Source organism: Calidris pugnax, unplaced genomic scaffold (assembly GCF_001431845.1).
Source record: "Calidris pugnax isolate Ruff unplaced genomic scaffold, ASM143184v1 scaffold125, whole genome shotgun sequence".
Taxonomy (NCBI): Eukaryota; Metazoa; Chordata; class Aves; order Charadriiformes; family Scolopacidae; genus Calidris; species Calidris pugnax.
In genome coordinates, this window is record NW_015090906.1 from 907,895 (window position 1) to 932,173 (window position 24,279).

Consider the following 24,279-nt stretch of genomic DNA (forward strand, 5'->3'; position numbering starts at 1 on the left):
TATGCAATAGCAAGAAATGGGTTTTTTTGAGATAAAAACACTAGGGAGGGAAATGAGGAGGAAAAACTCCTCCTCCCCACTAGGGAGGAAAAACACTAGGGAGGGAAGGAACTAATAATGCTACAGTTCTTTCTGCACAAGCTTTTCAGTGATCAGAACTAATACGCTACAGTTCTTTCTGCACAAGCTTTTCAGCCATAGGTATTTGCAATTCTGTTGCAGCATCCAAAGTAGTCACAGACATAGACAATTTTATACTTACAATAGATTTATTTTGAGATGTGAAAATCCGTTATACTCTTCTCTTTAAATTAGGTTACATCCATCTCAGCGCTTTCTAGCACAATACTGTACAGGTTCAAATGAACTTATTATAATAAAGAAGAATCAACACAAGAACTTAAAAATCAACAGCTCTATAAAATCAAGTGACTTGGGTACACCAGGAGCTACACATATCAGATCTCAATGATCTATTTTAAACCTTACCCACATCTGGCTAAAGCAAGAAGTTACGTAAGCCATCAAAAATTTAACATCAGATTAGTATGGTCACAAGGGCAGCAATAAAACTGCCATCTGGAGAAAGAGCAGGGTTCATTTCAAACACTTGATGAATACAGCGCTATTCCACTTTGCTGAAAGCTTCTCAAACAGCTTTTTTTTTTTTAATGCATTAGTTTCCTGATACATGGTATAGGAGAGATGAAGTATTTACAGACTCACAGTACTTTAATCGATCAGCATATATCCCATCTCCCTTCTGACTTCAGTGACTCAGCCCCGTTCCGCGGGCTGGCCATAAACGCAGAGCACATCAGGGGAATGTTCCTTAAAGATTTCATAGCAGCAGACACACTGGGAATTCTTCAACGCATCCACGTTGTTTAACCTATAAAAATTACTTTCCTCAAGCAGATTAAAACAAGATTAGCGAGTACAGGGCAGGGTAGGAGTTTTACTCTTTTCCCATTGAATTAATGAGAAAAAAACCCTGAAAACCTCCTTCACTGGATGTAGGAGTTGAGCATTATTTGAGCAGGGAGAAGAAGAAAAAAAAAAAAAGTGAAATGCCAGAAGATGAAGAATTGGAAGGCATCACTCAATTAATGCAGTCCATAACGTGAATCTGCAGCGTGTCCAAATCAGGTAGAATTTCTTGACATTTGGGACACGAATACACTGAGATATTCTGCTGCTCTGGCCAGTCTTGACTACCAGTTCCTGCAAGCAGAGAAGATAACTGATTACCTGTTATTTTATTTGATTTTTCCACTCTGTTTGTGAAGCAGTTGAAAGAGGATGGGTGGCTCGGTCCTAACGTTCAGAGGATCATGCTCTGAATAGCCACAGGGGAGCTGGGGAGCTGCTTGTAGGCAAGCAAAGAGGTTTTAAACTGCACACAGCAGGGCCTGGCTCTGCGAGCGTACGGTACCTCTTTGGACAAGGCGAGGCGACTGCTCCCGATCTGGTGCCCTGGCTCCGTGGCGATTCTGCAGCTCCGCCAAATTGCTTCTGAGAATAACAAACAAAAAAAATAATAAGCCAAGGACTCTAAAAAAAAGGCATCTTCCCTTTGTCTACGGAGAATGTATAAGGTTTCGAAACAAATCAAAGGATTTGTACGTAAATCACGTCAACTGGTCATGCATTTAGTTCACAACTGCTGCTCAGAAACAGGACCTAGAAAAGCTGCTGCTTTGTGAGACCGTGCCAGGGTCCTGCTGCAATCAGGGTCATACAACTGACACCAGCAGGATTTTGGCAGCTACACACCTAAGGACCTGGGGAACACTCCTCTGGAAAACTCCGAGGAGTCTCAGCTATTCAGGGCAAACTGCAAGTTTGATTAAAGCAGAAAAGCAAGTTATTCCAGAAAAAAGGTTCAGTGCACAGTTAACATGACATGTAAGTTGATTCTTTGAATTCTGGGCACTCTTGTACTCATGGCTTCCACAAGATGAGTGGAGGACATGTGGTGAAGATTTCTTTTTTATCTTTTACAGCCAAGAGTGGTAAAATGGTGCAATTCCATGGTATCACAGTACTTGAAACTATGGGTAGTCACTCACCACTGCCACCTGGGGAAGCAGCAGATATCCCTGGCACACAGGCAGCAAGCTTAGCTGCAGATTCACCACCAAACTCGAGACCAGAACCCAAAGAAACTCAAATGAATCAGCAGAGAAAATTTACCGGGTATGAATCATCCAGAGTGAAATCTTGTTAAGGCACCCAAGTAAGAACTAACATGCCTTACACAGATTCTATCACAAAATTAAAATGGTAAGTCTGCCAACTATTTTTTTTTTTTTCTCTTTTAAAATTCAAATTAACCAAGAAATAAATGTCAGCAGAGTTGTTTGACTTTCTACTGAGATGCTGGCAAGACAATGCTGGTCAACTCCAGCACATAGGGTAACAAAACAGTCCAAAGGCAGCTCAACCAAAGTCAGTTCTCACCGGCCAAGATCTTCAAGGTTTTGCTGCTCTTTTAGCAGGTATGCCAGCTGGACAGCCAACTGCTCCTTCTCCTCATGGATCTTCTCTCTTGCCGCCCTCTCAGCGTGAAAGTCAGAACAATAGACCTCCATCTGATAAGAGAAAGGAAATCATTCTGAGAATTTGTAACTTGGACTGAACCACAGTCACATATTATATATCAAAATAGCAAATCTGTATCATAGCCTGCATCTGCTCAAAGCCCTCCTATAGCACCTATACACGGCAAAGCACAGACCTGCACTACTTACAAAATGAAGAAGACTCAGTAGTTTTGGGATCCTATAAAAGATACTTCAAGTATCTTATCTGGGACAGTGCTATTGCCCTCTGCTGTACAGAGGCAGAAATGAGGCACAGCCAAGTCACTTGACCAGTGACACAGACAAATCTGTAGCACAGACAGTGGAACTAGGCCAAGACGCCAGTTCTTTGCCTTAAATGGGAGGCAGATCCTCTTTAGTCACTGTTTACACACACTGGTTTGAGTATAATCATGCCTAAATCATATGCAGTGATTCTTCAGACAGTGGTTTTAAATACACAAACACATCTATTCCCAGCTTTTGTTTGTTGTGCCAGACTCCAGCATACACAGCTCCTCCTACAGAACAGTAGGATAGGGTGGGAACGGCTCTGCAGGGATCTGCAAGGCAGGCCGAGTAAGGGAATTACGCTTTGGAATTGAGGGCATGTATTCAGTATTTCAGAGCAAGCTACTGAATACCTCCCTCTGGTTTCTGAGCATTGGGTGGGGGAAGTAGCCAATTTCTGAAAAAGACCCGATACCTGAGCACGGAGCACAGTCATGGTTTCAAGATCCTCCTCTTGCTTCGCAATAAGCTGCTTCATTTCATCTATCTGGAGCTGTTTTGCGGCAAGGGCTTGTTCTGCCAACTCCACCTTTGCATTCAGTTGTTCCACCACAACTTTATCCACACTGTCCAGCTGCAAGGAAGAACTATGGTTATGACATGAACTCAGAATAAATGAAAATCTTCACTGCTTGAAGTGAAAATTTACTTCTTACTCCTCCTGCCCTTGGAAAAGCTTCCAATTTTTGATCACCAAAGGAACTGGGACTAAGACAGCAGTGGCGACTGGTACTTTAATTTAAAGATTAGTTTTGAGCTTTCAAACTACACTGTGTCAAGTTGAGAGAACTCCCCAGTGGGGACTCTGCAAAGGATGCTCTCCCACTTTCCAAAATTATACAGTAGAATCTGGAACTTCTATGGAGCCTCAGTTATGAGCAGGACCTCGCTGTAGCCGGCATCCTATTTGAGATTACAAAAATGTTGAGAGGTCTGCCTTCCCATATTTACAAAGTATGCTGCAGGAGCACCAATATGCCTTTGCATATCACTGATCTTTAAGAACTGGACTCCACACCGCAATGCAGGTTAGACCTCACCTAGAAAACACCACAGACGTATTGATGTGTGGATAAAGTTTTCTATAACTGACAGAACAGGATCTATATTTATCAGCCAATGCTGCTAAGTTACACACTATATTATGTGGAAGGGATGACAATCGTTTCCTGCCCGAATTTGCTCCTAAATACATTCTCCTATCCCTTCCCAATCCCCCCTAATTAACTATGAATTCTTCTTATTTAGATTTTACCTCTTTGAGTTTCATTTCATCGATTGTTTTCATTGCCTCAGTGAGTTCAGAAAGGAGTTTGCTATATGCCTCCTGCAAGCTACTACATCTTGCCCTGTTTATGACAAGAAAAGAGGTGAAAGTTTGAAACACTTAAAAATTCTCTGAAATCTAAAGAATCTGTTAGAATTTAGAAAAAAGCCACTACCAGCTCCCTGCGAATGAATCTGCGTTTCTGATGAGAAAATAATCGTGCTCCATCTCTCAACATCTCTCTTTTTTTAGTGAGTTGTGTGCTGCTCTATCCATGGACTGAGTCCAAACAAATATCCATACTGACTGACTGCGTTTCAGATTGAAGAATCCATCACCCAGTATTTTTGTATCCAGCTCACAAGTTCTGTTCAAAATGTAACACCTCTCTTAGGGAGACATCCAAGTCTTGAGACTTCAAGCGAAGGAGAATTCGTCAGGAGAAGAATCAGACACAGACTTCAAGATAATGAGCCGCTTCTCCAGCAGCTGAAGACAGGTCCTTCAGGCAGTTCAGCCTCTCTGTACAGTTTGGACCGACATTTTCACACTCCATACATGGGCTGCACATGAAAGGCAGCAGGGAGCCAGAGCAAACAGCCAGTCTCTTCCCTTCAGCTTCACTGCATACTGACCTCTCCTAGTTGCAAATGTGTTGTAGGGACTGTGGAACTCTTCGTCAATGTCACCTTCCCATCACTGCCACCATCTGACTTGTGCCTGCCCTCCAAGATATGTATGCATTTACCCCTGCTAGTTGTCACTTTTCTGCTTCTTTTGCTTGTATATTATACCTGACCCTATTCCATCTTTGACTTTGTGACAAAAGGAAGATACAAGTCAGAGCTTACAGCTCAAATTTTCTTAAGTGAGGTGTTCACTAGACGAAAGGATGGAGTTTGGGCCTAATAAAGAGACTCCAGGTTCAAAGCGACATAGACACTGAGCTGAATGCAGGTTTCTAGTTCAGGCTCTGTTTCAAAGGGTGCAGAAAACAAATCGTATTTCAGATTAAATTCCTTTTTGGCCAGGTTTCCTTCGACTTCCCTTCCCCACAGACAATACCTCCCTGGAACATAAAACCATCTCATACTCACTTTTCTTCATGTGTCTTGGCTTGTTCCAGCTTGACCTCTGCCTGCATGCTCTCCACCTGAAGTTCCAGCTTCTTGACGGTGTATATTAGCTGCTGCTTCTCCTCCAATTCTGATGCAGCAGCCAAGCTTTTTCTTTCCAGTACTTGGCACCTGACAGAACAAGGAAAAGAGGCTGATCCCTTAGCGTCTTCGCCTAGGACTAGAACAGGGATTGATTATGTGAAGCAGAAAACAGGAAAGAATTGCCTTTACGTCAGGAAGGGTTAAAACCCAAATCTTAAAATTCAAGGCACTGGGGTTCTATTCGTAGAACTAGGTTGGCAGCTCAGATCTTCTGACAATTACTGTATTTCTGTACTTTCATCTCCACTTCCAAAGAAGGAGCAATCTTTTACAGCATTTCTATGAAACAGATATTTAAGTTGATATTTGTAGAGCTGGTGAGTTTCCCAAGGTGGGAGCTCTTATACAAATATATACTGGGTGTCACGGCAGAGCTTTTATTCTTCTGAACCTTACTTTTCTTGAAGCTTCTTCTGAATCAATTCTGCTTCTTTTAACTTCTCGTGGGCTTCCTGAAGCTCTTTAAAGAGAGCACAAACTTGCGAATTCAGGGTTTCTACTTCACTGCCAACCTTTTAGGAAAAAAAAAAAAAGGAAAATTAAGAAAAATTATGTATGGACGATTCAAGATAGGAAAATTGCAGGGTAACTAAGAGATCTAACCAGGAAGTATTGTTCTTTTTCTGAAGAAAACAGTGCAACTCAGTATGCACCATTGCCCTCTATACTCAGTAATAAGTAATACCCAGTAATAAGGCCCCATCTACAAGGCTTCACAATTACCAATTATTCCTAAATATGGCAGAACCTCATTTTGAATTAACACTTCCAGGTGACTCAAATTAACACAATCCAGGTGACTCAAAGACAACACTATTACTGACTTTCCAACATTGGCTAGAACACACCTCATGCAGATCTACATTTTGTTCCTCAGAGTTCACCATTTTAAAGACATGTAAGCAAAGCAGGCAGACTTAGTGATTACTGCCACTCCCCTAAGCAATAGTTATAGTCTGTCAAAGAACCATAAATAAACAAATGATCTATCCCTAGACAGGCTTCCACTGGCAAAAGTCTGACTTCTAATAAAGGTGCACTGTGAATTCTTGGTCAGTGGTGAAAGCCTTTTTAATTCAAGATATGATACCTAGTTGGAACATAATCTAGCCATGCTTCTGGAAAGCAAATCTGGCAGCCTCACTGAACAAAAAGGCTAACTCGACTCAAAAAATCCCATCAGACAGTACAGATTGTCTCTCCCCAACACACTTTTTCTTATCCTGCCCAGGCAAGGAGCGACACCTAAATCACAGCCTCCTAGATCCCTGCTTCTAGGAAGCTTTGCAAGCAGCCTCCCAGGGAAGGGAGAGCAGTAACTGCAGTGGTGGTGCTTTAAGAGGACTTGTCTCAGGAGACCTGGCTGAGAGTCATGTGCAGCTGTGGTTTGGCAGAGGATGTGCTCTGGCCTCTTCTCCCCCAGCCACTCCTCTCCCTCCAAACACAGCCAAAGCTGCATTCCTTCTCTCCCAGCATGTCTTCAAATGCAGAGCCCTCAGATGGTCCACACTGCACCCTCACGTTGTTTCACTAAAGATCTGCATTTCACAGTAGGAGGAGATAACATGAACTCTGCTGACAAGAGCCTTCTGAAGAAACCCCACACCAAATAAATGGAAACGACGAGTGCCACCACAAGGATCTCACTACACTGGCCTCAGTATCAGTACTTAGATGAGGAGCATCTGGCTCAAGCTGTAACTCAGACAAATTGAGATAAAATAGTGGAAAAAATTAACTGAGACATCATCTGCTTTCCCAAGAAAGGACATCTCTTGGCCTGAACACAGACTGGTCTTGTTTAACAAAGCCAGCCCTGCCCTAAAATACTTCTTCTGGCCTTCACTTTGCCTGGAACTGTATCAATCCAAGATAGTTATGTCCCACCACTGTAATACATCTCACCAAAAACATGAAAAAAACCCCTAAACTAGGTGCCAGATGTGCTCCACATTTCAAGTCTATTGTATAGTACACTGTCATTGGATTCTGAGCCAAAATCTCACCTGGGCAGCAGTGAGGAAACTCACCCAGTCTGGAAGACTTTCTGGAGCTAGAAATGACTGCATCTCTCTCTTGAGTGGCCATGGCCCGGGCAATGCGGTGTACCTGTAGTTATGCCGAGCTTCCCTAATTCTTGGCCACCAATCTCACCCCTTTTTGGTGGCTGGTGTAATTTGGAATCACCTCTAAGATATGGATTGGGAGAGTTCAAAATTCACTTCAGTACTCTGGGCAGGGTATTTGCCCCTTGCTCCCTGAGTGCAAGTGAAAATCTAGTTCTTGAGGTTGTCGGCCTCAACAAGTAAGCTGTAAATTGTTAAATCTCAGCTCAGGACGACAGGTACTTACAACCTCTGAACTCTCTTCTTCCTGTTCAGTTTGTGTCCCACTCTCCAGGCAGTCGCTGGTTTCTTTCTTCAGCTTTGACAGTCTGGAAAACAGAAGGAGACAATAATGATGGATTTGGCCTACATTTAAAGTGAGATTGTGACTATTCAAGTATTTCATGTAATTGATGTACTTTCTTTCTAACATCACAGCCACAAATGAAAGGCAGAATTGAAAGCACAGACATGCAGGAAAGCCTGCACAATCACGGGGTTCCTGAAGAACAAAGGACACCCAGCATGTATGTTTAATTAAAATGGACGTATAAGACTGCAGGTGTGGTGAAGGACAGTGACATTAATTCCACAGTGATCAATCTTCGGTACAGTCCAAAACTGCTAACTCTTTGGAAATGGGTCAGTCTGTTTGCTGAATCCAGTAATTAATACTGCCTCTATTTTTCTTCGATATTTTCAGAGGCTGAGATTTCTAAGAACCATTTGGCTATGGCTCATTACCTCTTCTAGGAAGACCACGTAGAAGCAATTACCGTGACACAAACCTTTCATAGTAGATAATGTCCAGGAAGTCCTACTCTGTCTCTGCAAAGAGGGGATTTGGAACAGCTACTGCTTAGGCAATTTTCCACGCCTGAACAGTCATTCCGATTTATAGGAACATAACTGAGCTGAGATGGACCCACATACAGGTCTCAGTGAAAAAAAAATATCTCTCTTAGACAAGTTTGGAATTAAATTTATTTTAGACAAGCTCACATATTGCTAAATGTAGCCTGCCGATATCACGAAGAGGACTGTAACCCCTGTTTTATACATAGTGATTTTCTTAAGGCCTCACGCACAGCTGATTCATACAAAAACAACCCTGGAGGAGTGAGTGGAGAGAACATCCTCAACTAGTCATCGTATCATCCAGACATAACTGGGGGAAAGTTTGAACCCAAGAGGAAACGGGCAATTTGTCTTGATCTGTGATGCTACAGGAAGTAATAATAAAACATGGAAACTTTTTTGTTCACAGAAGAGAACCTATGGTTTATCCATATAAGGACTACCACAAAGTATTGCTACTGAGCGCTTGGGAAATTCCCCAGTCAGGTCACCTGATATTTCAGCTTGTCTCTGATCAGTCACAAGAATTTGGTAACCCCAGTGGCCCTGAAACAGAACAGCTCCAAATGTTACAGTGCACCTACTTCATACCTCTCTTTCTGATCCTTAAGCTCCTTCTCCAGTTCTTCCCTCTTCTGAGTTTCATTTCTCAGGCAGCAGAGCAGCTGGCTCACAGTTAGCTCCTCGGACTCCAAATTCTTCGACTCATCTGCGGTTTTGCTCCTGCTTCAAACCAAACCAGATATAAATTACAGCAGCTAGATTGTACTAGAGCACCCCCTTATCTCTAGTTCTGGGGCCCAGTCTGAGAGGCCACCGTTTTGCACAGTGCTGAAAACCAACTTTCTGAGCAAAGGGCTTATTCCCAGAATGAAGACCTGCCCAGAAGGTACTAGCCACAGTCCCCGTCTGTGCAAATGTGATCCTTGCTTTGTGCAGTGCTCAGACAGTCCCCGGCAAGCTGGGGGAAAAATTTAGTACTTAAGCAAGGAAAACAAAAGCATTCAAGACAACACAAAACCCAGTGTGTTTATCTGAATCTACTTTGCAGCCCCTTCTGCAAAGCGCTGCTGTCTATTCCCCAAATAACATTTTTTTCCAATGAAACATGCAGCATCTCTTATGTCTGTCTCATTCCTTTCCAGGACAAGAAGGCGTATTCCACTAAAATTGTTCATCAAAAATTGCTTTGCTTTTCAGAAAGTATCTCTTCAATATTTCGTCTCCCTCACAGTCTAAAGCTCTTTTTAAAATCTCATTATGCTACTGTAGAAGTGAACCAAAACAAATAAAAAACTACCTGAAAAATAAGTTCATTTTCTCATGATAAAATACTGTATTCCATCCCCTCCATTTTTATGACAAAATCCCCCTTTTTAATTTTTTAAGTCAAAATCCCCTAACTATTTGGGAAGATAGGCAGGTTATATACACTGTACATTTCAGAAGCTCAGTTGTCAAACAGCATGTGTTTAAAACTTTGCTGTTGTAGTTCAGAACAAAAAGTAAAGCATAGTCCTCTATTTGCTGCTGAGAGCTAAAATTCTTTGGTGAGCAGAATTCAATACCCCAAAGACAGTGCTCAGCCAGGATATTTTAAGTAAATAACTTTTATTGGGGGATTTTTAGTGCACTGTTCTACTCTTACAGAAATAAACCCGCCCTGAGTGGATCACATTTCTCCGAACCTGTTAACAGCACCAGTCTAAAGTTTCAACACTGGACAAAGACACGTGGTGACACAGAAAATATTTTAAGAGGCAAATATACCCCCTGTTCTTGTAGATGTGTTCTGGATACTCATCAAAAGGTAAGCATGTCCCACAGATAATGTCTCCTTATAATTACAGAGTTCTCACAAGCCACTGCTAACGACAAGCTGCACACTTGCAGCCTACTCTGTGGTCAGGGACTCTCGGTTTCATCCATAATAACCACAACTTCTTTTTTTTCCTCCTCAGCTTCTTAACCACATGCTGAGGGACAAGTTTTCTATGTCGTTACATTACAACGCAGTTCTCCCTTGCAGTGACGCAGGGAGTCACAATCTGTATGTGGAGCACGGCTTTCTGGCCTGCTGTGCCCTTAGCATTTTCTATATCCTTTCCTTCCAAAAGCAAAAGCCACAAAGTACATCAGGGAGTTCAGCCACAACCATCTAGCTGCTAAACTGGGCAGTATCCAAAATGGAAAGTTTAATAGTATCAGCTGTCTACGTCCATGAGAAGTAAAGGTTCACCTAGGGGCAAGAAAGTCCCTTGTGCCCTGGAGCTGATGTAAAGATCAAATTTTGAGAAGTAACCCAAACAGAATGTTGGTATCTTAAGCCCAGTAACCTGAAAAATAAGGACTATGTTATTGCACCTCTCTGTGCCCCACCATGATACACTTTATACCAACCACACACAAACAGAACAGACAGGTTCAGATCTGAGACCTCTGATTCTTACCAACATCACTATAATTGGGTAGAGGACAGATACTTTATTAGATGGTCTCCAATGACTAGAAGGGAAGGAGTTCCTGCAGCCTCTATCTTTTGAGTTTGGCCTCCCTTAAAAACCTGAGAAGTTGGCAAGTCAGCACATACATAAGTGCCTGGTCAACTGGCTAGAATATGCACTCCCTCTTGTCAGCTACTGAAAATGGGAAGGAAAAATAGAGCTGAGGGTCTTTCTGATGTAGTAGGAAGGTAGAGCTACTGCAATGGAAGGATGTTAGGCCTCAGAAAACCAGGATTTTCTAGTGCATTCCTCATAGAAAAAAGTTCCCTCACATTGAAAACAAAACACATTGCAGAAGTGTGAATCACACACACCACATGAGACCTACATACATGTAGACAGCAATGTTACTGGTCATTTCACCACTATTCTCTTGATGGTCCTTTGCAGTTCTACTTATTTCTCCTTCCTAGGAAAGAAAAAACACTATTAGCTTGGTATATGGACTAAACAGGACACAGTTTTATTTACTTGAGTTAAGGAAGAAAAACAGGGAAAACTACTATCACAGGGATAAAAATAAATAAAATCACAGAACTCCTACAGATCAGTTTCATGTTTGGAAATTCTGAACTTAAATACTTCACATGCCTTTCCCTGTGTCTCTTCCAGACTGATAAGTGAAGAGGAACAACAATGAGATTTGGCCTTCTCCTTTCATCAACTTCCATGGCCACTCTCCCCTAGAAAGGTGACTGGGCACCTGGGCAACAGCCAGCATCACTGCAGGTGGCTTTAAATACAAGACTAAAAACCACTCTCCTGCCTCCCAAAAGAACCACTCTTCTTTCCCACTACAAAACTCATTCCTTAAACTTTGTAGCAAAAAGCCAGAGAATGCATCCTTGAAGGTTTCCTGCAGTCTGAAGTTTTTTCAACAACTCCAAGCAAATTTTAATTAAATTCTCATAATTTCTTGTTGCACTTGTGCTGTCCAGAGAGGGATCTGCTATTATGGCGATACCAGAGACTCATATTTTCACATTTCACCTGTGAAATTTTTTCAGATACAAGAACAGGAGAAAAAGTAGAGTTTTGTGCCTCTGGGGAACATTCTGCAGCTTTGCACTTAGTTTTGTTTGCCTGCATCTCTACATAGCTGTCAGCAGAAAGTGAGCCCCATTCTCTAAAGAAAATAGCCCCTTCTACATGTAAGTGTTGCCCCTTAACTAAACATAGTACCAATGCTCCCACGAATTCCAACTAAGATAAGACTCTTAACATTTTGAATGAGTCTGAAGTTACCCGCTAGACCATGTTGTTTTTTCCAGAGAATATTTTCAGTGCGATGGAGGCTACCTATAAAAGTAATTTACTTTGAGCATGGAAGTGGAAGGACAAAAATAAATTCCAAGTCCTTTGCCACAACATCTTGTAACACACAAGTGCTCCATGTCAGGTAATCTAAGAGACTACAGAATCATTTAGGTTGGAAGACACCTTTAAGATGAGAACACCCCAGGGAGCTGGGGTTGTTCAGCCTGGAGAAAAGGAGGCTGAGGGGAGACCTTCTCGTCCTCTACAACTACCTGAAAGGAGAGTGTAGAGAGGTGGGGGTTGGTCTCTTCTCCCAAGTCACAGGCGACAGGACTAGAGGAAATGGCCTCAAGTTGCACCAGGGGAAGTTTAGATTGGATATCAGGAAAAATTTTTACACTGAATTCAGCACTGGAATGGGCTGCCCAGGGAAGAGGCTGAGGCACCATCCCTGGAGGTATTCAAAAGACAGGTTGTTAGTGACATGGTTTAGTGATGTTTTTTTGTCAGAATTTGATGGTCGGACTACATGATCTGAAAGGTCCCTTCCAACCTAGACAATTCTATGATTCTCTGATTTGATTCTAAGATCATACAGTCCAACCATGCAACTCTTCTCCCAGATCTCCTGTGTCCGTATCTTGTGTTACTGCTGTTCCCTCTCAAAGAGGCATAATGACTTTTCATTGACGTGGGTAGATTCACCCTCTCTACTAAAGGAAGGCAAGATGCTAAACACCTTGCTGTAGAATGTCATCAAGTAAACATTGTCACCATAATTACACTCAGACCTGACTTCCTCATCATTTAGCCTGGTACAAGAAGAAAATTAAGTTTGCAAAAAAAGCAGGACTGAGCTGGAACCAAAGTTTCTGGCCACAAGTCACTGTGTTCTTTTTATTCCCCTCACTTACATTTATCCCGATCTCCACAAAGGAATCCTCTGCTGAGGAGATGTTCAGCTTGACCTGCAGTTCTGAAATGATGGCTAGCAGATCTGCCTTCTCAGCCTGGAGCCGCTGCACCTGGGATTTCAGTTGCCTCACTTCCTTTTCAGGAGCCACGCTGCCCTCCTGGGATAAACAAACCCTGCATTAACCAAGTAAAAGGAAACAGCATCCAAGGAGCACAGAGCCTGAACATAACAACCGTGTCCTGCATCCCTTCTTCTCTGTTTAGGTTTGCCTGGAAAAACCCAGTACAGATCCCTAAACTATGCTTTGGTCCACTAGACAGCATGAAGTCTAACCTGTGAAACCAAGTTAATCAAACGATAAGCATCATGCTTCTGTCCATCTGAATGCACAGATAATTAGGATGTAAATCTTTGCCTGAACCCATGCCTCTCACTACCATGTAGGGTCTCAGCCAGCCTACAGAATTATTGTTCAGGATTACTGTATTTTTTCACCCATATCCTTATTCCTCTTTTCCCAGACCTACCTAAGATTCTAGGCAGAAAAAGCCACTGGGCAGAGCTTTTCCACACACTCCCCACTTTGAGCCTTTCCCCACCGTACAGCTTCTCTGTACCCCATCTCCATGTATAAACCCCTCCCTATAGCCATTCCACAAAGCTCTCGTCCTTCAGAGGTTCTCTCCAAACCTAATCTCTCCTTCACCTTCTGCCTCTTGCTTTCCCCAGGATCCTCAAAACCCTCTTCAGCCTCTACGTAACCAGGAAGCCTCATTGTTTTCTCTCCTTCAAATTATGAATTCTCTCCTTCCATTATGAAACTTTCCCTGTGAGTTTGTTTCTTCCTCATTTTGTAATCCGAATCTTTCACGTCCTGGCAAGGCCTTTATTACACCACATACCATCAGTGTAAATTCTGGGCAATTCCTGGAGTCTGAATTACATTCTAATCAGACATTCACTGTCAGCCTGAAATTCATAATCAGAAATGAAAATGTTGCTGTTTAAATTACAGTTACCACTGGCTGATAAAACTGCAAAGAATCACGGAAGAACCAGGGAGTACTTTATGAAGCACTCGAAATGAGATAATTAAAAGAGATTTTTTTAATAAAAATAATCCAACATCCATTACTTTTCTGGATGTTGGATTACTCAAGCAGGTTGGATCACTCTGTTAATAACACACTTTAAGTTTTCAAAGTACAAGAAGATCTAAACCAGGCAGAGGCAGAATAAATCCTCTACTTCCCCTTCAAAACTATTTCAGATTTATGAAATTCCGAGTTTGACAATCCTGAAACACAAGCTTTAGCCCGTAAAGTAAAGATTGTGCAATAGTTACACAATCACACTACATGACACCATACATGACTTTCTTCCCCTTTGTAACTTCTGAACTCACTGGCCAACTTTGATTTACACGCTGAAAAATTTCTGAGAGTTCCATAAAATAGGCCGTCAGGAGAGGAAAGGAGTCTACTAGTGTCTTGGCTGAGAAAAAGGTTAATACAGTCATGCTTCATCAGGCAACAGAGAATCCACATGGGTCCCAAAGGTACCAGGATACATCAGTTTGGCTCTGCATGAAACTTCTCCTTAAACACCTCTTCACATGACCACGTGGGACACAAAACAGGTTTTGTTTTAAGAGGCTTTTTCCACAGGTGTCTCCAGTACTACCTGCAAAATGTTGCCTGGCTACTAAGCAATCAGCCAAAGGTAAGACAGAGGGAGAAAGCTCAGTCAGACTCAAATGGGGCACCAGAAACACAGATCTAATCTGATCTCAGTAAAAAAACTTTCATGAGAGGACAATGATATAATGAAAATAGATGGCGGGTAATTTTTTTGTTTTGTTTTTTGCTTACATGACAGCTTCTCTCTGGAAACACAAATACAAAAGCAATTAAACAATCACAAGAGACATAATCTAACAAGCAAAAGGAGAGAGTCAAGAGATACCCATCAGTAAGCAAAATAAACAATAAAAATTAGCAAGAAATGTTCATTTTTTGTGTCAAGAATGTTAGTTATTATCGTTAATTAGATATTAATTAAAATGTAAATGATCTCAGGTGTGGCACAATTATTACACTCTGAGAAGATTCACTTCATAAAACAAGTCAAGCCAAGACCTCTCGTTAGAGCATAATGATAAAAATGGGAGATGTTAACAAATCTCCCAACCTCCCAGTGTGCTGAAGGGACACCAACGCTCCAGACCTTCCATTTAAAATCATGTCAATCCAACCAATTCCTTATTTACCATTTCAGATCTTTCTTCTCTTTCCTTCAGTCTCTGAAGCTCTTGCTGTAGCTGTTCATTTTCAACGCACTTGACTAGCAAGCACTGCTTAGCCTCCTTAAACTTGAGCTCGTAGAATTCCCTTTCTTCTTTCTGCTTCTCTCGCCAGACAGAAAGTTCCTCATATCGGTCCTTCATAGCTTGGTTATGCACCTTCATCGCTTCTAAATGACAGCCAGAGACAAGACATCGATTCACATTAATAGCCTGTCAGTGAAACAGCACATTTCCACTACACTGAGCTCTGCCTTCTTCAGTAGTATCAAATGGGTTAGCAATAATTGGCTATGAAATGCAAACCTTCTCGTGTACCTTAAATACCAAACCAAAACTGAACATATCATAGTCTGTTAGCATTGTAATAAATAGCATTAAATCCACAGCTGAAATCACATGCCCATGCCCACACTCTCTCACTTTCTGACTTATTCCTAAACGACGAAGGACAAGCAAGAATTATTCTTCACTAGAGGTGCTTGGTATCCTGCTACATGTGTTATTTATGTGATTAACCCAAACTCCTGTACTGAGATTCTGAAACTGGTAGGGAAAACATCCTAGACTGGTAAACTACTGCACAAAAACAGATGCTATCAAATCAAAAGTTTCAAATATGCCCAACAATGCTCTACTTGGACATTTGGTTAAGACCTGATTGAAAGCATTGAAAAAAATAATCCTGACAATTTACAGCAAAGTCTGTGAAGCCATGCACATGTAACAAAGTCAGTAACAACATCAGTCTTACTATTGCAAAATGCTGACAAGATTTTTAGGTAGAGTAAATGAAAGTATTTCAGACTTGGTTTTTTGAAAGCAACAAACTCAAAGCCAATTGCCTGAATATCTTGTATACATTGTATTTTCCAGTAACTTCCATTACATCCCGATGTCATATTATAAACTGTCAACAAATCCTTCAGGTTATGAAAATAAATGTAGCTATGGAGAATGATTCTGCAAGGTATGAGTTACAGCAGCTGTACATATGGTCCCAAAACATTATCTTACATGATAAAGGACTTTTAGCAAAATACCAGAGGCTCTTCTAGAAACAACTTTCCTGCTAGATACCCATGAGACCCGAGGCAGGGAACTTGGACCAGGTCCAAAAATGATTCAGGCAGAATTTAAACACTAGTGTAAAATCACAGCACACAAGATATGCAACTTCATGCTCTGCTGTCATGTAAACAGTGAGGTACTTCTGCCTTCTACACAGAAAATTCCCAAATTCCTTGGGTTTTGCTCTATCCATTTTCAAAAAAATACTCATCCGACACCTAAACTCCTGCGATGCAGAAGCAAAAGTTCTCTCACCTGAAAGGCTCAACTCATCAGCCATTTTCAGGAAAACATATTGGTTTCTTTCAAATAGACTCTGTCACCACTTCCTTTTGTAGTGTAGAAGGTGCTGCCACATCTACATGTTCATAGTCGTTACGACACACAGTGTAGGACAGTGTGCTCCAATTCCCCTCTGTGCCTGAGAGGATGCACCTCCTTTCAGACAGCATCCTAACCCAAACTGTTCTGGGTGCTGCACAACCCACCCATCCTGCTGCAGCTATGGTTTAATGTTAGTCTATCTGTAATGGAGCTGCCCAACTGTCCTAAAATACAAACCAAAAAAGCTTTTAGAGGTTGAAGAGCAAAGAGCACATCATAGTACGAGATTTTTCACCTTGTCTCCTAAAATACACAGTGCTATACTGCTTATATGTGTAATTATACTGCTTATAGTGTGCAATTGCTACTCAGGTATAAAATGTTAGCCAGCACAAGCACTGAATACACACTCATGGGACAAACAAAAAACCACAGAAGAGACCCCAGGGTTTTGCATTTCAAGATGCACATTTCACCTTTTAACTCATTGTTCTCAGTGATCAGTTCTTTCATCTGTTGCACCATCTCTTCTGGGGTGTAGGTATTAAGGGCAGGGGCAGCCATGCTGTCCGTTCCATTTTCCGTTTTACTTCTGGCATGCTCTCCGTTTTCAGCAGGACGGCTCTTCGATTTGCTGGACATCTCTGAAGCATCTACTACAAGGTTTGCAAAGAGAAAACTCTCCATTTCTTGCCCAATAAACGTTTACAAAGAAAAAATAAATATAGCTTCGTTTTATTCAGGCAAGCAAGCCGCATGCCCTGTCACAACACGCAGGCACCTTCCAATCCCTCTGACCCCACTTCACCAGAATATCCCCGAGTCTCCACATCCCATTAACCCCTCACAGGACTCCATAAACATAGCAATTTGATCCCCGAGACCTCTCCTCCCCGTGAGCCCCACTCCTCTGGGGGATGAAAACACCCACAACCCCCGCCTCACCCCTCACCAGCCCCGGGGGCGGGCAGCCTGAGGGCCCTTTGGGAGCTCGGCAGCGGCTCCGGTCCCTGAGGGGAGCGGGCTCCCACACCCACCCGGCCCTGACAGGGCCCGGCCGCCGCCTCCCGGCCCCAGCGCGCCCCGTTTCACGCCGAGACTCCCTTCTCGCTGATTTTTAACTTTCATTTTCGCTTTCTTGTCCCCCCTCTGTTGTTTTTTTTTTTTTTTTTTTTTCTCCTTCTCCACCGCACACCCGGCGCCCTGCGGGGGGCCAGGCTGAGGCACCCGCCCCTGCCCCGCTCACCCCGCTCTGTCCCGCCGCACCCCCACCCCCAAACCGGAGGGCGGCCTCCGGGAGCCGTAAACCGGTATTTCCACACCCCACACCCCCCCGTTTGCCCTTCCCCAGCCCGGTCTCCCTACAGGCCCACCCCGGATCCGCCGAGTCACCGGCCGAGCCCGCCCACGCCGACAGCCGGAGAGGAGGAGACCGGCCGCCGTCCCCCCGCGTCCGGGCTCGCCTCAGGGGCGGCCGCCCGCCCCGCTCACCGGCTTTCACGGCGTGCCCATGGCGGCGTCGGCCCAGCTCAGCTGACTGTCCTTCCCCGCCTCCGCCTCCTCCTCGGGGACTTCCCGAGCTCGGCGCTGCCCGCCCACCGCCGCCTTGGACAGGCTGCGGGCCGCCCTCCAGGGCCAGGCCTCCCGGCCCACCTTCCCTCACAGCCCGCCCCCCCCCCCCCCCCCCGCCCCCCCCCCCCCGCCTCATCTGCAATCGAGGCAGAACACCCCGAGGAGAAGGCAGGCTGTGTGGGGAGCCCACCACCCGTCAGGGCCGGGGGGGGAAATAGTGGGTTTCCACAGGAGGAGAAATAAAGACTTCGAGATGTGGTGGAGCATTGAGCGGCGTCAAGAGATTGGGAAGGGCCTTTTAGTGCATGAGGCCTAAACGGTGGGGATCAGGCAGGGGGTGCGAGAGGAATGAAAGAGAGTGGTTTTTGCACAAGGTGTAATCATAGAATCACAGAATGGTTTGGGTTGGAAGGGATATTAAAGATCATCCAGTTCCAACCCCCCTGCCCTGGGCAGGGACACCTCCCACCAGACCAGGTTGCTCAAAGCCCCATCCAGCCTGGCCTTGAACACCTCCAGGGATGGGGCATCCACAGCTTCTCTGGGCAACCTGTGCCATTGTCTCACCACCCTCACTGGGAAGAATTTCTTCCCAATATCTTATCTAAATTTCTGCCCTTGCAGGTTTAAAACTGTTTCCCCTCATCCTATCACTACACTCCCTGATAGAGTCCCTCCCCATCTCTCCTGTAGCACCTTTAAGTGACTGGAAGAGGCTATAAGGTCTCCCCGGAGCCTTCTCTTCTCCAGGCTGAACTACCCCAATTCTCTCAGCCTGTCCTCACAGCAGAGGTGCTCCAGTGTCTGTTCATCTTCATGACTCTCTCCTGGACTCGCTCCAACAGGTCCATGTCCTTCCTGTGTTGAGGGCCCCAGAGCTGGACACAGCACTGCAGGTGGGGTCTCACCAGAGCGGAGCAGAGGGGCAGAATCATCTCCCTCATCCTGCTGGCCACGTTTCTTGTGATACAGCCCAGGATGCAGTTGCCTGCAGCAATGATTTTTTAGTGATTATTGCCACTGGATCAAATCAATTAGGATGGGGTTTGCCACGCTATGGGGATGTAGTCCATTAATGGCTGTCAAATGTCACGGTTGGATGCAGTGTCTGATCAGGGAAGTCTTTAAAAGCCTGGTTCTGGGGATGGAGTTAGTTGGGGCAGTTCATTCCACATAGTCCCAGAGCTTAGTGACCGTCCTTAGCAGGATGCTGGGCTGGAAGTACCCGATGGTGCCTGTTCTTAGGTAGTAGGACCAGCTATGATATTTCTGTTCCTTTGTTTTCAATAGAAAAAATGTCATTTTAGCTAATATGCTAGCTTTCTATGTAGAAAATACCGGTCTTTCATTAAATAACTGCGTGGCTTGAAAATAAGGTCCTTTGATTTGAAAATGCTGCTTTAATATCTCCTAGGAGCTATAACTGTCTGCTGTTTAATGAAGTAGTGCCTTCCCGCGGATGGTCTCCCCAGCTGCTCCCCAAGCACTGCAGCCAGGGACTCCCCAGCACAAGGGGGAGAAGAGAGGTGGATGGTGGATGGTGGATGCTGGCAGGGAGTGATCCTTTTACAGCTGAGGAACTTCAGTGTTCAAACAGAGGGTGCAGTGCTAATGTAATATTTCTACATTAGGAGAAATACTAGCAGCTCATAATGGCTCTTTATTTGAGCTTGAATTTCTTGCAAACTGCAGGACCTTACTGTGTGTGCAGCAAAGGCAAAAGAAGAGCAACAAAGATCAACCGTTTTATTTGTCAGAGCAATTTAAAGAAGTGTTTGCTATTTTATTACACTTCTGATAGCTCTTTGTTCCCACAGTAATCCCAGATCTGGTTTTAGTACTCAGAATTCATTTTTGGGAACAGATTTTATTTGGACAGCAAATATCCACATTTTGAGGGAGCAATTTAGCATTTTGATGTGTGCTTCACTGCCAGTAAGATCTATGTATCTCACAGTTCTTCAAAGAGATCAAAATGCAAGCACAGTCCTTTCTTGCAGTTGTAAAAGGGAGCAGGGTTGCTTGGGAATCAAGTGATATATCTGATTCTAATTGGAATGAAACATTTTGCTTTTTAAAAGCCAATGAAAAATGAAAGTCCTTGTAGGTAGAGGAGGGGGAGAAATAACCAAAGAGGCTTTGTGAAAAATTAAAAAAAAGAGACAATTCAAGTTTTTTACATAAAAGGAAAAATTGCTTCTATCTAAGTAACATTAAACTGTACAAAACCCCTGTTATACATCAGGGTTGTGGGAATACAATGGAGAAAACAGTTGTTTGGGGCCACCTATTTTATTCAGATCTTTTTTTCACCACAGTCTCTCATGTGATGAATTTGTTTTATCTGTTCTGCAGGTGATGGGTAACATGCAGGAGTGAAGCATCTTGACTCTGTGAAGGAAGGAGTTCCTGTGAAGGAAGGAGTTCTAACTCTCCTGGTGAGTGGTCTGAGCTGCTGGGCTGAGTTGTGAGTAGCTCATCTATCTGTGCTGTACTGCACAGATGGTAAATATTTTGAGGCAAGAGCTACAAAAGTGTCTAGCTTTCCCCAAACCACTGCATAACATTTGTTTGCGAAAATAAATATCGGTGAGGTCTGGGTCTGAGGGCTCAGATTCGGTCAAGTTACTTAAGAAATTCCCTTGCAGGAGCGGAGCCATGGAAACAGTCTTTGTGTACACTCTTACTCCCTAGCAAATGTGAGATAATGCAGCTTAGCTTAGTCTGAAATGACGGAGGGTTGCACTGAATTATCTTTACATCGCCCTGGGCTAACAGCTTGGATACTGTTTTTGCAGTTGTCCAGGAACTGAACCCTGAGAGTCTAACAAAGCTGGGACTTGAACTTCAGAGAGCTTTCATACAAAGAACAGGTCTCTATGTATATCTCTATGTATATACACATAGGGCTTAAGTTTTATCTGTCTGTCTGTCTTCTATTATGTGGAACTCATGCTGCCTTTGACGCTCTTATGTTGGCTCTGCTCTTCCTGTCTTTCTAGTCTCGGTGTTGCCTTTTTACTTTTGGCTGTTGCTGTGGTAGCTGCTGGAAACCCCTGATTTTGGCCAGGATCCCATAGATACTGTACAGACATAGCCCAAAGACTGATTTCTCTCTCAGGACACTATGAATATACACTACACCAGTCTGGATTGCTTCCCCTTAGCAGCTCAGGTTCCTAAAGAGGCTTTGCTTTTTGCTGTCCACAGAGGTATCTGCAGGTCTGTGGAAGGACTACTACCGTTGATTAATACCCGGGCCTCTGGCCAACATAAATGCTGGAGTGTTTGCTGTGACTTTAGATTTGCTGATTAAGCTTAATTTCCAATTGACAGGTAATTTGAAAACACCGTAAAGATACATTCTTTGCAGGCTTTGAGCAGATTAAGTGGGGGAGAGGGGATGTTATGAAGTACAACTGCTGCAGTCAGCAGTGCTGTGTGATGAATGTCACCATAACCTAGAGAGAAGTAAGATAATGAAATGCGTTCATTTCTTCCAACCGTGGCCTGGAGAGGGCTTGCTTAGAGCTTAGAGCCAGCTGGTAAAATTTACATTAAACAGTGTCAGGCCTTAGATTATCAACTACAGTAGAAAAACTGCAAAGACCATGAAAGTCGGATAATGGCCTGGAGAGGGCTTAGAGGCAGCTGGTAAAATTTACATTAAACAGTGTCAGGCCTTAGATTATCATCTACAGTAGAAAAACGCAAAGACCATGAAAGTCAGATATATGATCTGAATGTTTATCTGCCATTAGCAGATGGTATGGTATGGTATGTTCAGTCTGGGGTCATCATGGATTGTTGATTATCAGTCCAGTATTGAACCTATTGCATTGATACTGTTATTATCTTCAAAGAGAGAATCATCAAATGATTCCAAGGAATCATCAAATGATTTTCAGGAAGCCAAGAGTTGACAGAAATAAAAAGTAACCCAAAATCATGTTTTCAGCCTGATAACCCTGTTGTGGGCAGGATATGTGAAGCAAAGGTAGTGCCAAAGAATGTACCTAATTGTTTTGGGCTGTTCTGCGCAGTTTGATACAGTGTGTCGTGTACCACTTTCCCTCCCACATACAGCCGAATGGATAACTTCTTTTACAACTGCAATTATATAACATCCCTGTGCAATGATGTAGAAGAGTAAAATTAGTACCTCTAGCACAGCTTTTAGATGATCTAATTTGGAATTTGCGGGTATGTCAAGAAATTGTAATGTAAGTGTTTTCAGCTTTTTCCTTCCTCAAATGAGTTGCGGTTTGAATGTGCTGAGTTGCTGGAACTCCTCACCAGCAGTTCTCATTTCTTTCTTGAAACAAACTCATTCTGTCACCAGTCAAAAATATTACCTGGAATCTTTTTTTTTCTAATAAATTTAGTGATTGGAGTCAAACTGGCAAAAATGTCCCCACTTATTCTCAGTCTAGCAAGAGCAGCAGCCATGAAAAGTACTCCATACTATTTCCTCCAGGTACATGGCCCTGCATAGGAGCCCTGATGACAAAGTAATTTTCTGCCTGTCATTAGACTGCTTGCTGAGAAGAAGAGCAAAATGTTAACCACAAGTCTGGTGATTTTATGATTCTGTGTCTGGCAGTACGGAAGAGATAAACTGGCTTGTGACTGCAGAGTAACTGCCATTGACAGTACTATAGGATCCTTCTTCGGGCTGTCTTCTACTTTCTTGACCACTCAACTGATACTCAGGGAGCAGAACATTTTATTCAGCAGCTGCCATGCCAGCACGACATGTTCTTTCTGTCCTTACACCCTTGATGGTAAGGGGGAAGGAAAAAATTAAATGGATAAATGTGCAGAAAAGCTAAAAGCAAAACTGACAACTGTCCTTGTTTTCTCTTTCCAATAGATGGCACCAATTCTCTTTCCAGATCATGTCAGTTAAACAAGTTAGGACCTCCAGAATACCCCAAGTGTTTAAAAACACAGGCCACTTTGCCCTTTTATTTTATTCTTTCCGAGTGTGAAATTTGGACCAAGAAGGCAGCAGACTGAGAAAATATCTGAAGGCCTTGGAATGTGGCACTGCTGCCAAGGACAGCCATGCCAGGAAAACAGGCAGATCAGCGAGCGAACGTGACCCAGGGCTAGGAGATGGGGGAGGGAGGTTTACTTTTGCCTAAGGATGGTCAAAAGTAGAAATGGGACTATTTTAGGGAATTATTGAGAAGGAATTGGAAAGCCATGGAGAGAGGAGAATGAAACATCAGGATTCTGGGTCAGATGGAGAAGTCTTGGACAGCCAAGGAGCAATAACAGTGCACCTTGTCGAGGGAGAGTAGTGGTCTGTCCAGTGCAGCAGGGACCCCTTGGAAGAAGTGACTCCTCAATGTTTCCCTGTAAGGGAGATCTGCAGTGCTTCTATAAAGCTGCAAGAGGGAATTAAGCCAGAACGGGGCTGAGGAAGCCTCTATTCTGAAAGTACAAAAATCTCTTGCAGATAATACTGTTTTTTTTATCCTGAAATGAACCTGTGTTCATCGCTAAAAGAGAACGGCGTCTGCAGCTCCGTACCACCATATGGGCCATGGGGAGAGACGAGCCAGGCTCCCATCATGTGTTCTAACGTAAAGGAAACATTACTTCCTGGCTGCAGAGATGGTCAAAAACATAATATTTGGATGGAAGCATAACATTCTTTTTAAAGGCATAACTCTCAACTAAAGCCTGGAGTCAAATGGATTCTTCATTAATTTTACCACTTAAATCCATGCGAAAATCCCCTTCTAATTATTTTAGTTATACAAGCCGCTTATTTTGGTTTTACCTCAAATGTCTTGCTACGATTTTTGGTTGAAGGGCTCTTTGACTCCACAAACTGCTTTCTTACTAAGAGTGGCAAATATCACTCCTAGTGGTTGTGTAAGTGCACTCATCACTGTTTCCCTTTTTACACAATCCGGAGGAGGGAAATGCCGCTGTCGTAGTGAATTGAGCTGCACTGGCATTTTTGATACGATGCAGCAAAGACCGTATCAGGTGC

The 24,279-nt window shown here is 43.4% G+C and overlaps 1 protein-coding gene across 5 annotated transcripts; it reads right to left on the reverse strand.

The window, feature by feature from the left end:
- Positions 1-250: 250 nt before the first annotated feature.
- OPTN (optineurin) lies at positions 251-18,346 on the reverse strand. 5 transcript variants are annotated; one of them, XM_014949142.1, is made up of 14 exons: positions 18,192-18,346; positions 17,177-17,356; positions 15,273-15,475; positions 13,002-13,160; positions 11,163-11,239; positions 8,918-9,052; positions 7,716-7,797; positions 5,760-5,875; positions 5,241-5,390; positions 4,132-4,225; positions 3,292-3,450; positions 2,464-2,594; positions 1,436-1,515; positions 251-1,224 (listed from the first exon to the last, which is right to left on the reverse strand). In XM_014949142.1, exons 2-14 carry the CDS (start codon positions 17,340-17,342, stop codon positions 1,103-1,105), a joined length of 1,674 nt encoding a protein of 557 aa, XP_014804628.1. In that variant the 5' UTR covers positions 17,343-17,356; positions 18,192-18,346; the 3' UTR covers positions 251-1,102. The 5 variants fall into 5 exon arrangements, with proteins under 5 accessions (XP_014804628.1, XP_014804626.1, XP_014804627.1 ...); XM_014949140.1 differs by having other exon boundaries at positions 8,918-9,049; positions 18,192-18,322; XM_014949141.1 differs by having other exon boundaries at positions 7,719-7,797; positions 18,192-18,322.
- Between the last annotated feature and the right edge of the window lie 5,933 nt (positions 18,347-24,279).